We start from the raw sequence: 16,589 nt of genomic DNA on the forward strand, positions 1-16,589 counted from the left end.
CTTCCCTCAGAGCCGCGTCCCTCTTTCTCTCAACGGCTTTTCCCGCCTCCCCGCCTGAGGGAATCGCACTGGGAGGGGTGTGGCCAGAAGGGAGGCCCCGCCTCCCTTGCACTGAAGCCTTTACCCCCAACGCCTCTCGTGGGGATACCATCCCCCTTCTTCCCCTTCTGGAGGCAGTGTCTTCTTCTTCCCGCCTTCCCTTCCAGGGATCCTCGCCAGTTGACACAGCAGAAAAGGGGGAGCCCAGCAGAGCCCATGGAGGCTTCCCATAAGCCCCGTCCCAAGAGAAGAAGGGGGAAAGTGGAATTGGGAGGCGGGCGGTCTTGACAGGGATGCCTTGGAGTTGGCCTGCCAGGAATACGTTGCGCCAATGGCAATCCTCCCTTCTGATGAGTCATCTGTATCCGGGCAGAATCTCTCGTGATTTCTCCCTGAGGGACAAAGCCTTTGGTGCCCCAAAGGTGCTTTTTTCACGAGGCAACTGGACTTTCTTTGAAGAAAAGCTTCTTCAGCGCTCACTGGATGGTGGGGAGTAATCAGAGCTGAAGAAGCTTCTTGGATGAGAAGCGAAACGTCTTCAAAGGAAAAAAGAACAAGAAAGTCCAGTTCCCTCCTGGAAAAGCACCGTTGGGACAACCCTACCTGGATGATTGGGATTCTCCATAAGCCTTTGGAGCAGAGGCTGAGAAACCGGGATGCGGGGGTGGGGCTCTTACCCACATTATGTGCAGCTACAGCTGGAGGGGACCTTGGAACTGGGGTGATTCTGATTCTTCTATTATTTCTGTCTTCTGGGCAGTGGCTGTCCTTTTCCCCTCTGCATTTTTCTCACGCTCCTTAATTACATACGGTAATTATTACAAATGATATAAATACTGAAGCTCCATTGATCCATGACTGAGTTTGCATTCCCATCTCTTGGGGAAATATCAGCAGGCGTCAAGCTCTCAAACTATACCAAAAGCAGCACCAGGTGACAGGTTCTGCTAGAACGTGTGTGTGTGTGAGAGAGAGAGAGGGGGGGGGAGAGGGAGGGAGAGGAAGAGATAAAGGGAGGGAGGGAGGAAGAGAAAGAACGAGAGGGAGAGAGTGCAAGTGGGAGAAAGAGGCAGGGAGAGACAGACAGAAGGAAAGAGGGGGGAAGAGAAACGGAGAGAGAGAGAGAGAGAGACAGAGAAAGACGGAATGGGAGAGAAAGAGAATGAGAGAAAGAAAAAGGAAGAGAGCGCGGGAGGGAGGGTGGGGAATAGAGAATCGTTCGGCTCCCAAAAGTACGGAATCCCTATACTCTCCGGGTGACTTTCTGCAAGGGAGGCCTGTCATCTCCCCACGGCATTTACCGGTTGCTAAACGGCAGAGCTCGTCATCCAGGCCAGATCTGGCGCCGATCAGAGGTTGGGCTTGATAGCATCCAAGGTCCCACCCACGGCCGTGATTTCATCTCAGCTCCCAGCAGGGGGCGCGCTCTGGGCTGCAGACTGACTGTATGCCAATGCGCATGCTCGGCTTCAACTACATGATCGGGAGACTGCAGCCTGTGAGTACCTCCCCGGGAATCTGGGATGGTGGGGGTGGTGAAGGCGGCCGGGGAAGAGGGGCTCCAGCGACTCAGATCCTCCCCATGGGAGGAGAAACAGACTCCGAATCCCGAGGCTTGGAGGGAGCGGGGAATCCACCCCATAACTGCTCCGGGCTGTGCATGCAGGAGATCCAACAACGGGGGAGGGGAGAAAGTTGAGAGGGGGGAGGGGAGGGGGAGTCTAAAGGGACCACCTGCTCACGTCTTCTTCGGGTTCAGCTTCCAAGACGGGAAGGATCCTCGGAGAGCCAGAGGAGACGAGTTCCCCGGCGGTGCCAGCGGCTGACAGATTCCTGCCGAGCCTGGCAGAGGAGAAGAAGCAGGAATAGACTAGAAGACAGAGTTGGAAGGGACCTTGGAGGTCTTCTAGTCCGGCCCCCTGCTCAGGAAGGGCCCCAGGTCAGAGATGCTTCTTGTGGGAAATGCCTTTCTGAGAGAGTTTTGGGTGATTGATAATGCATGTAGATAATTTAGATAGCCTCATTTCATTAAAGAAATTGGCCTTGCATTCTTCCAAAGAGTATCTCATTTGGAGCAATTCTCCCATTGGCCTCATCCATCCTCACCGATGGACATCTTGACCATCTTCTGGAAAGAACGTAAAAGAGAGATCCTCTCATGTCCCATCCTCTTTAGCCCTCTCCTTTTCTTCTACTTCAGGTTCTGAGATCCTTCCAGGAATGGGGACTAATTGGGTGGATCCCACAAATCTTTCTCGTGATCTGTCTTTCAGAGGGTTCCCCAAGTATAAAAGTCAACGTCAGGAAACCTCACTAGGTAAGGGAAGACTGTTCTGCTGGATTGGAGATTTTTTGGAAAGATTCTAGTTATCCTTAACTCTGTCTTCTCGTATCTTCATCATTTGATTTAGTGGAAGATGACTAAGAAAGCTATAACTCCGTCTTCAAGCTAGAAGACTTAAGGCGCACAGAGGAATTCCCTCCCTTCAGGCCAAGGCCATGGTTTGCCTTTTGCAGAAGACCCACTCTTCTAGGGACCACCTTGAGTTGCAATCTGGCTCCTCAATTATGAAAGATTTCTCTTTGTTCTCAATGATGCAGAAGACAGCAACCTCTTTTTTGGCTTTCCTTAAGAGATAATTCCAACTCAATTCCTACACGGATCCCTACTGGACCATTTCTAACTCCACCTGACCTGCAGGCATTTTCCTAGGTTGGTAGAATTTCACAAATTGTTTTTCCATGATGGTTTCAAGCTGCAGGGAAGGGGGAGGGGGAGAATTTGCAGAGATTGAGCGAATGCTTTGGTTGTCAAGAGTGTACTTCCATGTGTTCTTCCAAAGGGATAGGAGAACAATCCAATTGAGGTTTGTTCTACAATGTGTGGTGGGGTTTGGTCTTCTCCTTTTGTTCTTGGCTCCCATGATGGAGCCTATGAAAGGCCACCGAAGGCAGAGTGTTGAAGAGGCCAGTGCAGGTTTCCGTGGCAGAACAGGAAGAAATCTTCAGTTGTGCCTTCAAGCTAGACAAGATGAAGTTGAATCCTTTCCTCTTTCCATCCTGTCTCTTTCCTTCCCAGTGGACAAAATGGAGTCACCGTTATTCACTGAATCATCTCTTTCTATTGGTGGAGCTGAAAGAGCTGCTGGATTCCCAACTCAGGTAGGAAGGAAGAGATCTGCAGCTAATATGGGGGAGCAGTAGGAGACCTCTAGTTTCCTTTGGGGACTCAACATACGATACTGCTATTCCTGAGCAAAGCACAATAAGGAAATTAGAAATTTAAATTTATAGGAAATAGAGAGTAAACTTCTTTATTGGCCAAGTGTGCTTGGACACACAATGTAAGGACCCACTTCAATCAACACCTTAAGAAAACAGAACTTTTGGAAGCAGTTCCTTCCAACAGGAATCCTTTATTAAGAGAAATTGATAGGCGTGCTAGACAGGATCTGGGGAATTCCCTCCATCATTCAATGTTTTAAAGTGTTCTCAAGTGGCTACCCACTCGCACTTCTTCTGGGCGATTCAAATTGACAGATTTCTAGGTGTTATTCAAGAAAGATAACATCCATTTGGCTCCATCAGCACGGATCTTCTTATTGCCCAGATTCCAAGTGTTGCCTCTTTCCTCTTCCTCTTTTCCCTGGCTGTCTAAAGAACAGATCTTCAGAGAGACATAAGATGAAAGGCAAATGGCTACATTGTTTGGTTAATAGACCTGAAGTGAATCAACAAAAGGTTACTTTGTATTGTATCCAGGAAGTGAAAGTAATAAAAACCCCATGCATACCCCCTACCCTTTTTTAGTATGACAGAATCCAGGAGATAGTAAGGATTAATTTGTAATTTAGAGAAGATAGATAGAAAATTTAAGAAAACCAAGATCATGGCATCCGGCCCTCTCAATTCCTGGCAAATAGATGGGGAAGAAATGGAGGCAGTGACAGATTTTATTTTCCTGGGCTCCAAGATCACTGCAGATGGGGACTGTAGCCAAGAAATTAAAAGACGCTTGCTCCTTGGGAGGAAAGCCATGGCAAATCTAGACAGCACACTAAAAAGCAGAGACATCACCCTGTCAACAAAAGTGTGTATAGTCAAGGCTATGGTCTTCCCAGTTGCAATGTATGGCAGTGAAAGCTGGACCATAAAAAAGGCTGAGCACCAAAGAATTGAGGCCTTTGAACTATGGTGCTGGAGAAGACTCCTGCGAGTCCCTTGGACTGCAAGGCGATCAAACCGGTCAGTCCTAGAGGAGATCAACCCTGACTGCTCTTTAGAAGGCCAGATCCTGAAGCTAAAACTCAAATACTTTGGCCACCTAATGAGAAGGAAGGACTCACTGGAGAAGAGCCTAATGCTGGGAAAGATTGAGGGCAATAGAAGAAGGGGATGACAGAGAATGAGGTGGCTGGATGGAATTACTGAAGCAGTAGGCGTGAGCTTAAATGGACTACAGAAGATGGTAGAGGACAGGAAAGCCTGGAGGAACGTTGTCCATAGGGTCGCGATGGGTTGGACACGACTTCGCAACTAACAACAACAACAAGATAGAAATGAAATATAACTGGATTCTGACCACACAAGGAATTTGTCTCCGATGCAATTCTCAGTGTTCATAAAAATAATAGTGATAATCATGATCATAAACAACATGAAAATACATTCATCCTAAATCATAAAATACAACACTTCATCATAAATCATAAGATGCAACACTTAGTGATAGTCATAGAATATATTTTTAAAGTATGTTTTATTAATTTTTTAACATAATAACCTTAATATTCGGTAGACAGTTTACATTTAGCTAACATTCACTAACAGTTAAATTCTATAATCTATAATCCACATGATAACTTTACTTGATTTCCTTTCCCCCCCATAGTGTTCTCTTTTACCAACCTTAAGTTAATACAATTCTTATTGTTTTAATAAATGGTAATTAAATATAAATGTTTTCTAATATTTCTACAAATAATCATATCAATATAATATTCCTTTTCTATCTAGTCAATCTGATTGTCTCATCATATATTCTGTTTACAGTTCTTGTTTACATTTGTTTTTCCCACAAAGTTCTGAACATTTTTACTGGTTAAGATCTTCTCAGAGTTAATTATATTTAATGTATTTAAATCTATTTTTCTCATGTAAACCAACCCAATACTTTTACCTTTCTTAAGGAATTAATAAGACTAAAAAGAGAAAGAAGAATAAGAAAAAGAATAAAATAAAAAGATAGTATGCTATTTAAAAACCCTATTTCCTATAAACTAACACATATTTATTTCCAATTTTTTTTGTTCTTTGTACCATAATTGATAATGTATCTAATCTTGAAATATTCCATTTGATAAATCTAATCCTCCAGTCTTTTAGCTCTTAGTCAAAACTTTTTTTAATCCATTTATAATTTTCTTAAAGTCAATCACTTTAAGATATTTAAAACATTTCCTTTATATAGGCCATCCCAACTCTTTTATATCCAAGTTCACATCCAAAATTTTTCTCTTTAACTGTTCTCAAATAGTTTAATTTAATTTAATAATTTGATTTCTATACCGCCCTTCTCCCGAAGGACTCAGGGCGGTGAACAGGGCAATACACAATAAAAATATTATACAAAAATTAAAAAGTCATTAAACATTATGCCCTTAAAATTAATACATATTACAATTAAAACTATTTATAAAAACCCAACCCCATCCCGTCAGACCAGGCCAGCTTGTTCGAAAAAGAAAGTTTTGAGATCGCGCCGGAAGGAGCGAAGGTCGGGGGCCATCCGGAGCTCAACCGGTAAGCTGTTCCAAAGGTCTGGCGCGCCCACAGAGAACGCTCTCCCCCTGGGGGTCACCAATCGGCATTCTTTGATCGGTGGCACCCTGAGGAGGCCCTCTCTGTGGGAGCGCACTGGACGGAGGGAAGTTGACGCCGGCCGCAGGTGTTGCCGTAGGTAATCCGGACCCATGCCATGAAGGGCTTTGTAAGTCATCACTAACACCTTGAACCTCACCCGGAGAGCAACCGGTAGCCAATGCAGCTCGCGGAGCAAAGGTGTAACATGGGAGTATCGGGAAACTCCCAAGACAACTCGCGCGGCTGCATTCTGCACCAGCTGGAGTCTCCGGGTGGACCTCAAGGGCAGCCCCATGTAGAGAGCATTACAGTAGTCTAGACGAGAGGTCACGAGCGCATGAGTGACTGTGTGCAAGGCATCCCGGTCTAGATAGGGCCGCAACTGGCGCACCAGGCGAACCTGGGCAAAGGCCCCCCTAGTCACAGCTCCAATATGCTCTTCCAAAGAGAGCTGTGAATCTAGAAGGACCCCCAAGTTGCAGGCCCTATCTACGGGGGGTAATAGCTCACCCCCCATGGCCAATGATGGGATAATCGGAATTTCCCGGGATGCCGGCACGAACAGCCACTCAGTCTTGTCAGGGTTGAGTCGAAGCCTGTTCCTCCCCATCCAGACCCGGACCGCCTCCAGGCAACGGGACATCACGTCGAGGGCATCGCTGGGGTGGTTTGGGGTAGAAATAAAAAGTTGGGTATCATCAGCATATTGGTGATACCCAACTCCAAAACCACAAATGATCTCACCCAGCGGCTTCATATAGATGTTGAACAGGAGAGGCGAGAGAACCGATCCCTGAGGAACTCCACAAATGAGAGGTCTCAAGGTCGATCTCTGCCCCCCTGCCAACACCGACTGCGAACGTCCCAGAAGGTAAGAGGAGAACCACTGGAGAACTGTGCCTCCCACTCCTAACCCTCTGAGACGCCGCAGCAGGATACCATGGTCGATGGTATCAAAAGCCGCTGAGAGGTCTAAAAGGACTAGGACAGAGGAGCAACCTCTGTCCCGAGCCCGCCAGAGATCATTCACCAGCGCGACCAATGCCGTCTCCGTGCTGTACCTGGGCCTGAAACCCGATTGGTACGGGTCTAGGTAGTCAGCTTCCTCCAAGAACAAAGGGAGCTGCTGCGCCACCATGCTCTCAACAACCTTCGCCAAAAAGCGAAGGTTGGAGACTGGACGATAGTTGTTTAAAATTGCTGGGTCCAAGGCAGGCTTCTTGAGGAGGGGTCTCACCACCGCCTCCTTCAAGGCGGAGGGAAAACTACCCTGACTCAAAGAGGCAGTAATCACTGCCTGGAGCCAGCCTCGTGTCCCATCCCGAGCTGCATAAGTCAGCCAGGATGGGCACGGGTCCAACAAACACGTGGTGGAGCTCAGCTTCCCCATGATCTTGTCCACTTCTTCAGGAGTCACAGGATCGAACTCTTCACAGATTAAATCGACAAGGCCGCCCGTATCCTCTTTGTCAGACTCTGCTCAGTCAGAGTCCAAACCGGTCCGGATCCGAGCGATTTTGTCCGACAGAAATCGGCTAAATTCCTCGGCTCGACCTTGCAAGGGTTCCTCCCTCACCTCCTGATTAAGAAGAGAGCGAGTTACCCTAAACAGGGCGGCCGGGCGATTATCTGAATGGCTTTTTTTGAATATTCTCTCTAATAGGCCCCATCATCTATTTTCTTAATTTTCACTTTAACCTTTTACTTTTGCCCAATGTCTTTCTTAATCAATATGTTCTTCTGAGTCAAAGAATCTTTCCATATTCTTATAGGTGTTACTGTAGATATAAAAGGTAAATCAAGTATAGTATCTTTGTTAGAGGGATTTGCCCACTCATTTTTGTTGAAAATCTTTTTCCTTCTTTTTCTCTGGTCATTTTTTGTCTTTCCAGTTCTAGTGTTTTCCCTGGCATTTCTGCAAGCCATTTTATCCAGTCTTTTTTTATTATCCTCAAGTTTATTTTGTGGTGTTGAAATATAGGTTGTCTTTTCCAAATCCAGTATTTCTTGTAATTTTTTTCCACTTGTATTAAATCATACTTCTTTGTTTTGTAGGATTCCATCTTTAAATCTCTATCATCAGATTCGTATTCAGTTATCTGTTTTATCTGTTCCTTCTCTGTTATATTTTTCTGAAATTTTTGTTGTTGTAAAGTTGGTAAGTTCTTTACTTCTTGGTAAGTTCTTTCTATAAATCTCTGATTTTCCATGATGACCAAGAATCCAAATCCCCTCCCCCCTGGAAATAGTTTTGAGGTCAGAATTAAATACTTATAATCCAGAGAGTTCAAAAAAGTTCTTTTCCCCCTAATTTTGTAAATCTCACTTTATCTGCAGCCAGATTGTTTTCTTTTTTGTCACAGCTGTTCTTTATTGTTAAAGCTTTAAAGGTCAAAAGTAGAAATTAGTTTTTTCCAGATTTTACCAAGTCCTGCATGAAAGCCATAGCTGTCATAGTCTTTATCCACCAGTAGATCTCAGCACTGGTTTATTTTTCAGATTTTAGTCCTCCAGAAAAGGTTTGATTTGCCTTTTTGTTAGCAAAAGGGTGGGGCAAAAATTCTTGGGAATTTCCCCCCCCCTTTCAGGAAAGTTAATAGGTAGGATAGAGAAAATCGATGCTCTTACCCAGATTCAAGCACGCTGTTTACAATCAGTTTAAAATAGTGCTTTTGACTTCGGTTGCTTGCAGCTTGGGCTAGACTCTGAAGTTAGGCTAGTCTTTCTCCTGTTGGTTTCTGGAAGGCTTCAACCTCCGTCTCTCCGAGATCCCTAGGACTTCCTTTCTTCTTTGCTGCCTCTCCAGGGTGGCTTCTAGCCCGTTTAGGGTCCCCTAACAGGAAGAAAGGGGACGCTGTGGCTTAGTGGGTTAGGACACTGAGCTTGTCGATCAGAAGGTCGCCAGTTTGGCAGGTCGAATCCCAAGTGCCGCATAACAGAGTGAGCGCCTGTTACTCGTCCCAGCTTCTACCAACCTAGCAGTTTGAAAGCACGTAAAAATGCAAGTAGAAAAATAGGGACCACTATGGTGGGAAGGTAACAGCATTCCGTTCGCCTTTGGTGTCTAGTCATGCTGGCCACATGACCACGGAGATGTCCTCGGACAAGCACTGGCTCTTCGGCTTTGAAATGGAGATGAGCACCGGCCCCTAGAGTTGGAAACGACTAGCACGCATGTGTGGGGGAACCTTTACCTTTAACAGGAAGAAACTCAGATGCAGGGCATGGAGCCCTGAACCCCTTGACTGCTGCGCTATGCACAAGACCAGAACTCTTTTTTCAACAAGATTTACAACAACAAGGTATTGATTTAGCATGGTGGCCATACTTGCAAATTCAAATGAGATATGAAAAAGATCTACCGTATTTTCCGGCGTATAAGATGACTTTTTAACCCATGAAAATCTTCTCAAAAGTTGGGGGGTCGTCTTATACGCCCAATCGTCTTATACACCGGAGAAAAAAACATAAATCAGTCGAGCGTCCCCATTCTTGCAAAGCAACTTCAAGCCTCCTTAGTTCAGTCCCCCCTCCAATGTAACTCTCCCTTCCTACCCCCAAGAGCCTCTAAGCCCCTTCCCCTCCCCCTTGCAACGTGAGACCCCGGGAGCGACAGGAAGCCCCTCCCCCTCACCCAAGCGGCATCTGAGCATAAGCAGAGCGCGCCCTGCTACCCGCTATCTCTCCCGGCAGACGCCCGCATCCGGCCTCGCAACCAGCCGCAGAAGCCTGCGTCCGGCTTTCCTTCCCCCCACCCACACCCGGCTACCGGTTCCTGGGTCCCGGCCCTAGCCACGGGCCAGCTCGCCAGCGACCAGGCCGACAGACTCCTGGCCACCAGACACTGCGTTTTGGGAGACGCTCCCCGGCGGGTCGGGGAGGGAGTGCCCGCCCGCCGCCAGGCCATTCCAAGAACTTCCAGGGACTTCCAGCGGGCCGGGAAAGAGCGTGCCTGCCAGCCCATTCCAGGAACTTCTGGGGACTTCCGGTGGGCCTGGCGCCCCTCTCGCCTGCAGACCACGCAGCGGCCCTCGCCAGCCGGCCTCGGCATGGCCGCCCCAAGCCCGGCTCTCCAGCGCGTCTTCCGAGCCCACCTGGCTGACCGCCTCCTGGGCGGGGCTTGGCTCCAGACGCGTGGCTGCTCCGTCTGCAAATGTGCTCTCAAATGGGTGGGTGGAAGGAAAAGCCCCTTTGGGCTTCAAAAGGGAGGCTTTGCACCATCTGCATCAGACGGGGCTGAATCGGGCTTGTGTCGGACACTTGGCAACTGGCATGTAAGCATTTTCCGGCGTATAAGACGAAAAATCTTGAAAATCTTCTCAAAAGAAGGGGGGTCGTCTTATACGCCGAGTCGTCTTATACGCCGGAAAATACGGTAAAGACAATGTGATTCTATAAAGAACAGAGAATTCGATCTAACATTGTTAAAAACAGATAAAAACTTGATTAGGAAATTCTATAAATTTCTGCTAAATTTAAAGATGGAAGAAGAACAAGTAAATGAAACATAACACGGGGAAAAAACTGGATATTCTATAGTCTTGGAAGACTGGCAGAAACTATGGGATAGAAATATCAGATTGACTAAAGTAGTCTCATATAAAGAAAACTTGTATAAAATGTTTTATAGATGGCATATTTATTCTTATTTCATTTTAATCCCATTTATATCCCGCCCTTCTCCGAAGACTCAGGGCGGCTTACAATCTAAGCACAAATCAATGTGCTTAGCAATAGCCTTCATTCTATGTCTATGCCTGCTTATTAGGGCTTTCGCCCCCCCCCAAGTGGCATTATTACAAAGTCAGCTTATTGCCCCCAACAATCTGGGTCCTCATTTTACCTTACCAGGGTGCCTCCGGTCAGAGAATGCCGGCTGGTGGCCCCCAGGGGGAGGGCCTTCTCTGTGGGCGCCCCGGCTCTGTGGAATCAACTGCCGGTTGAGCTCCGGATGGCACTGGATCTCCGCTCCTTCCGGCGCGGGTTAAAGACCCACTTATTCGAACAAGTTGGCCTGGCCTGATGGGGAGTTAATTTAGGGTTTTAAATATTTGTATATTTTATTGTTTTATTTTGGGCATTAATTTAATTCTATTTTAACTTTTGTATTTTTGTATTTTTATTATATGCCCTGTTCACCGCCCTGAGTCCTTCGGGAGAAGGGCGGTATAAAAATTTAATAAAACTAAACTAAACTAAACTAAACCTACCTCCGAAGGATGGAAGGCTGAGTCGACCTTGAGCCTGGTGGGATGCGAACCTGCACTAATTGCAGGCAGCTGGTGTTACTTAAGGAGGTATTAGCCCACTGCTCCACCAAGGCTCTTATGACACCAGATTAGCGAAAATGTTTAAAAACATTTTGAATATTTGCTGGAAATGTAAACAAACGCCAGGTACTTACTATCATATCTGGTGGATATGCCCTAAAGCAAAAATGTTTTAGGTTAAGATACATACATGGTTGGAAAAGATGACTAAAAGACAGATAGAATTTAAGCCAGAATTGTTTTTGTTAGGAATATTAGGATCTAATTATGAGAAGGAGAATGAATATTTAATATTGCATGTACTGACAGCAGCGAGAATAGCATTTGCCCAATGCTGGAAAAAATGAAAACTTACCAACTAAAGAGGTTTTAATTAAGAAAATCTTAGGATGTGCAGAAATGGATAGACTGACGTTAAGATTAAAGAGAAAGAAAATTCAGTTTATTATAGAACATGGGATAATTTTTACCAATGGTAAGGAAAATGAACTAGTATGAAATGAATGTGATATGTTATTTTGAATATATATTAGTAAAAAGAATGCCATGTATTGATTAACTGATACTGTTTTTGATTATCATTTATTACATTTTCTACAGTTATCTAATACTATATTAACTATTGTTAATTGAACATATGTACCCGGACAATAGCTTGTTTGCTAAAGAATGAAAGCGTTATTGGGGGATAACCCCAATTTTGATTCCAACCCTGTCCTAATCCCAACGCCAATCCTCATCCCAACCCCACCCTAAATTCTAATCCCTAACTCGATCCTATTTTATCCCTAAGCCTATAAAATTCAATAACATTCTTTTTTAAAAAAAGAATTTGCACTTTGTGCTTTTAGTATTTGTGGATGAAAGGAGATATCGCAAATTCTACCGAGTCTGCTCACAGGGATTATTCCTTGTTTAGGGTCCTGTGTCCTTTGAGGAGGTGGCCATCCATTTCAGTAGTGAAGAGTGGTCGCTGCTGGATCCCAGCCAGAAAGCCCTCCATCGAGAAGTCATGTTGGAAATGTCTGCGATGGTGGACTATTTAGGTAAGGGTTCTCTGGAGGAAAATTATGTCAGAGCAAAGAGTCACTAGATTCTTTATTCACAACCTACATCTATACGTATCTTGTTAAAAATGATTTCATCTCTTCTTTTGTCCTCTTATGTTAATTCCACTCTGCCCTCGTCCTCTTAAGTAGCACAATTTCATTTAAAAGAAAGAGATCAGTGGGCTGATCAGTCATTCTGGCAAGGGTCGACATTTGGTCTTGTGGTCATTGTGGGCCCGTGTCATCACTGCAGAGCTATTGGGAAGATGATGAGGGAGAGGATGTTTTTGTCAAGCAAGAACATCCGATGTTAACTTCAATGGCATACGTTTTCTTATTGAATGTAACTTAGATGCACCATATGGGAGACAAATTGTGTGCCACATCCTGATGTCCAGACCTGGTCTTGCTTTAAATTTTTAACTGCCAAGAATGAGGGTTAGACCACAAGCCATGCTAGTCTTTTAAGTTAATAACCAATATTCATGCTACCATTTCCCCCGTTTCTTTCTCTGCAGGTGCCCAGTAATAGATAAATCTATGCATTGGTACAGCAAATTGTATGTTGTGCATTATTCTAATTTATTTTTCTTCCCCCTCAAGCACTGGATGCGCAGAAGAAGGAAAATCACCAAGAGCCAAATTTAGTGCCATTGCGAATAATCAAAATTGAAATACCTGAAGAGGCACCTACAAATAAACAGGAGAGGAGAGAAAAAACTATTCTTGAATGTGTGGAAATGGATCACTTCCTGACCCAACATGACTCCAAAGAAAATACGGGGAAATGTCAAAGCAGAAAAAGATTCAAAGCAAACCCCAATTTTAGTAACCAGTTCAAAACTGGAAAGACCTTCAGCAGTAATAAACTTACTCCCCATAAAATGACCAAGGCAAGGGAGGAGCTTTACAAAGGTGTGGACTGTGGAAAAAGCTTTGGGTGGAGAGGTAATCTAACTTCCCATAAAAGAATACAGTCAGGGAGAAAGCCCTATAAGTGCACGGTCTGTGGCAAAAGATTCAATTCAAACAGTTCCTTTACTTCTCATAAAAGGATGCACACTAGAGAAAAACACTATGAGTGCCTAGAGTGTGCAAAGAGCTTCAGGAACAGAGAGTGTCTCAAATCCCACAAAAGGATCCATTCAGGGGAAAAACCTTATAAATGTGTGGACTGTGGTAAAAGCTTCAGTGTGAAGAGTTCCTTTAGTTTCCATAGAAGGATCCATACTGGAGAAAAACCCTTTAAATGCATACAGTGTGGGAAGAGCTTCACCACTACTAGTTACCTGATATGCCATAGAAGGGTCCATTCAGGGGAAATGGATCATAAACTGATCCACACAGAAGAAAAAACCTATAAGTGTATTGAGTGTGGCGAGAGCTACAGAAAGAGTGATCAACTGACCTCTCACAAAAGGATCCATTCAGGTGAAAAACCTTATATATGCACAGAGTGTGGAAAACCCTTCAGGACATACAGTTCCCTTGCTTACCATAAACGGACACATACTGGAGAAAAACCCTATGAATGCCTGGAGTGTGGAAAGAGCTTCAGTGGAAAAAGTTCTCTTACATCCCATAAACGGTTACACACAGGAGAAACCCCCTATAAATGCATGGAGTGCGAAAAGAGCTTCAAAACCAGCAGTCACCTGGCCTACCATAAAAAAATCCATACGGGAGAGAAACCCTATACCTGCCTGGACTGTGGAAAGAGCTTCTCTATAAAGACTTCTCTTACTTCTCATGAAAGGATCCACACAGGAGAGAAACCGTATAAGTGTACTGAGTGTGGGAAGAGCTTCACCACAAGCAGTAAACTTAGTCTGCATAACAAGAAGCATACAGGCGAAAAACCTTATAAATGCACAGACTGTGGAAAGACCTTCGCTGACAGTGACTATCTGACTTATCATAAAAGGACCCACACAGGAGAGGAACCCTATACATGCCTGGAGTGTGGGAAGAGCTTTAGGCAAAGTGGTGTCCTTATTTCCCATAAAAGCATCCATATAGGAAATAAACCCTATAAATGCATGGAGTGCGAGAAGAGCTTCAGCACTACTAGTTACTTGTTATGCCATAAAAGGACCCATTCAGTGGGAAAACCCAATCAATGTGTAGAGTGTGGAAAAACCTTCATGAGGAATGCTTCTTTTAGTAGGCATAAATTGATCCATACGGGAGAGAAACCCTTTAAATGTCTAGAGTGCGGAAAGAACTTTAGGCAAAGTGGCGGCCTTGCTTCCCATGAAAGGATTCATACAGGAGAGAAACCCTATAAGTGTATTGACTGTGGAGAGTGCTATAGAAATAGTGATCAACTGATGTGCCACAAAAGGATCCATTCAGGTGAAAAACCTTATAAATGCACAGTGTGTGGAAAACCCTTCAGAACATGCAGTTCCCTTGCTTCCCATAAACGGATCCATACAGGAGAAAAACCTTTTAAATGCACAGAGTGTGGGAAGAGCTTCAGCACTAGTAGTTCCCTGATATGCCATAGAAGGATCCATTCAGAGGAAAACCCCTATAAATGTGTAGACTGTGGAAAAACCTTCAGGAAGAACACTTCTTTTACTAAGCATAAATTGATCCATGCAGGAGAGAAACCCTTTAAATGCATGGAGTGTGGAAAGAGCTTTAGGCAAAGTGGTGTCCTTGCTTCCCATAAAAGGATCCATACGGGCGAGAAACCCTATAAATGTCTGGAGTGTGGAAAGAGCTTCCGTGTAAAGTGTTCTCTTACCTCTCATAAACGGATCCACACAGGAGAAAAACCCTATAAATGCCTAGAGTGCGGGAAGACCTTTAGGCAAAGTGGTGACCTTGCTTCCCATAAAAGGATTCATACGGGAGAAAAACCATATAATTGTATTGAGTGTGGCGAGAACTACAGAAATAGTGATCAACTGACTTGCCACAAAAGGATCCATTCAGGTGAAAAACCTTATAAATGCACAGAGTGTGGAAAACTGTTCAGGAAATGCAGTTCCCTTACTTACCATAAACGGATCCATACAGGAGAAAAACCATATACATGTCTGGAGTGTGGAAAGAGCTTCAGTGTAAAGAGTTCTCTTACTTCCCATAAAGGGATCCACACAGGAGAAGAACCCTATAAATGCATAGAATGTGGGAAGGGCTTCAAAACCAGCAGTCACCTGACCTACCATAAAAGAATCCATACGGGAGAGAAACCCTATACCTGCCTGGATTGTGGAAAGAGCTTCAGTGGAAAGAGTTCTCTTACTTCCCATAAACGGATCCACACAGGAGAAGAACCCTATAAATGCATGGAGTGTGGAAAAAGCTTCAAAACCATCAGTCACCTTACCTACCATAAAAGAATCCATACGGGAGAGAGACCTTATACATGCCTGGAGTGTGGAAAGAGCTTCAGCCAAAGCAGTCAACTCAGTTTCCATAACAGGATCCATACTGGGGAATTAGCTTATAAATGCACAGACTGTTGAAAGCTTTGCTGGCAGTGGCAATCTGACTTACCATAAAAGGACCCACACAGGAGAGAAATTGTAGAATTGCCTGGAATGTGGAAAGAACTTCAGTGAGAACTGTGCACTTACTTCCCATAACAGGATCCACACGGAAGAGAAATTATATGTATGCAATGAATAAGAGAGAAGAGTTTGAGTTCAAGCAGATCCCTTACCACATTAGTTCCCACACATGGAAGAAATTGCATCAGTGCACAGAATGTGGGAAGAGCTTCAGATTAAAAAGACACCTTAGTTCCCATAAGAGGATCCACACAGGGGAGAAATAGAAATGTTTGCAATGTGGAAGGAGTTTGAGTGAAAACAGGATGCTTCTCAACAAAGAATCCACAGAGGGTACGAACGGTATCCTGTGGAAAGCAATCAACTTATTTCCCATATTAATATGACCCACATCAGGGATACATACAGGACGGTAGGGAGATCCCTATAGGAACTGAAGTGTCCTTAATTTGTATAAAGGGATCTGTGATATCAAACCATCTAAAGATATGGAGTGTAAAAAGAATAACATCTGTGGAAAACTGTGGAAAACAGTCTTCCTTCTTTCAGGGCATTGCTGTAGAAGCAGCTGAATAAATGTATTTGGATTTTGGGAACCTCTCAGGATAGACTTCTTAATTCCAGAGGTATTACCTATTGAAAGGTAAGGTCCCACTTAATAAAATCTGTTAACCAATTGCCCCTCTCATTACTCCAAAACCTCTGCTTGGTCAAGCTGCTTTATTTAGGCAGAAGCAACATCTGAAGTGAGTCTGGGTTCAGCCTCCAGGCTTTGTGAAGAACTGATGTATGCAAGAAAGCAAGGGAAAATGTATGTGTGTATATTCATTTTAGCTCTATTTGTG

General features: G+C 44.5%; 1 protein-coding gene across 1 annotated transcript; it reads left to right on the top strand.

The window, feature by feature from the left end:
• Positions 1–1,798: 1,798 nt before the first annotated feature.
• On the top strand, positions 1,799–16,288 carry LOC308664640 (uncharacterized protein). Its single transcript, XM_081322065.1, has 6 exons — positions 1,799–1,978; positions 2,240–2,356; positions 2,451–2,752; positions 3,119–3,201; positions 12,091–12,217; positions 12,824–16,288. The coding sequence occupies exons 4-6, from the start codon at positions 3,127–3,129 to the stop codon at positions 15,697–15,699; spliced, it is 3,078 nt and encodes a 1,025-aa protein (XP_081178191.1). The 5' UTR covers positions 1,799–1,978; positions 2,240–2,356; positions 2,451–2,752; positions 3,119–3,126; the 3' UTR covers positions 15,700–16,288.
• The last annotated feature ends 301 nt before the right edge of the window (positions 16,289–16,589 follow it).

The sequence above is a fragment of the Vipera berus genome (assembly GCF_964194415.1).
Source record: "Vipera berus genome assembly, chromosome: 2".
NCBI lineage: Eukaryota > Metazoa > Chordata > Lepidosauria > Squamata > Viperidae > Vipera > Vipera berus.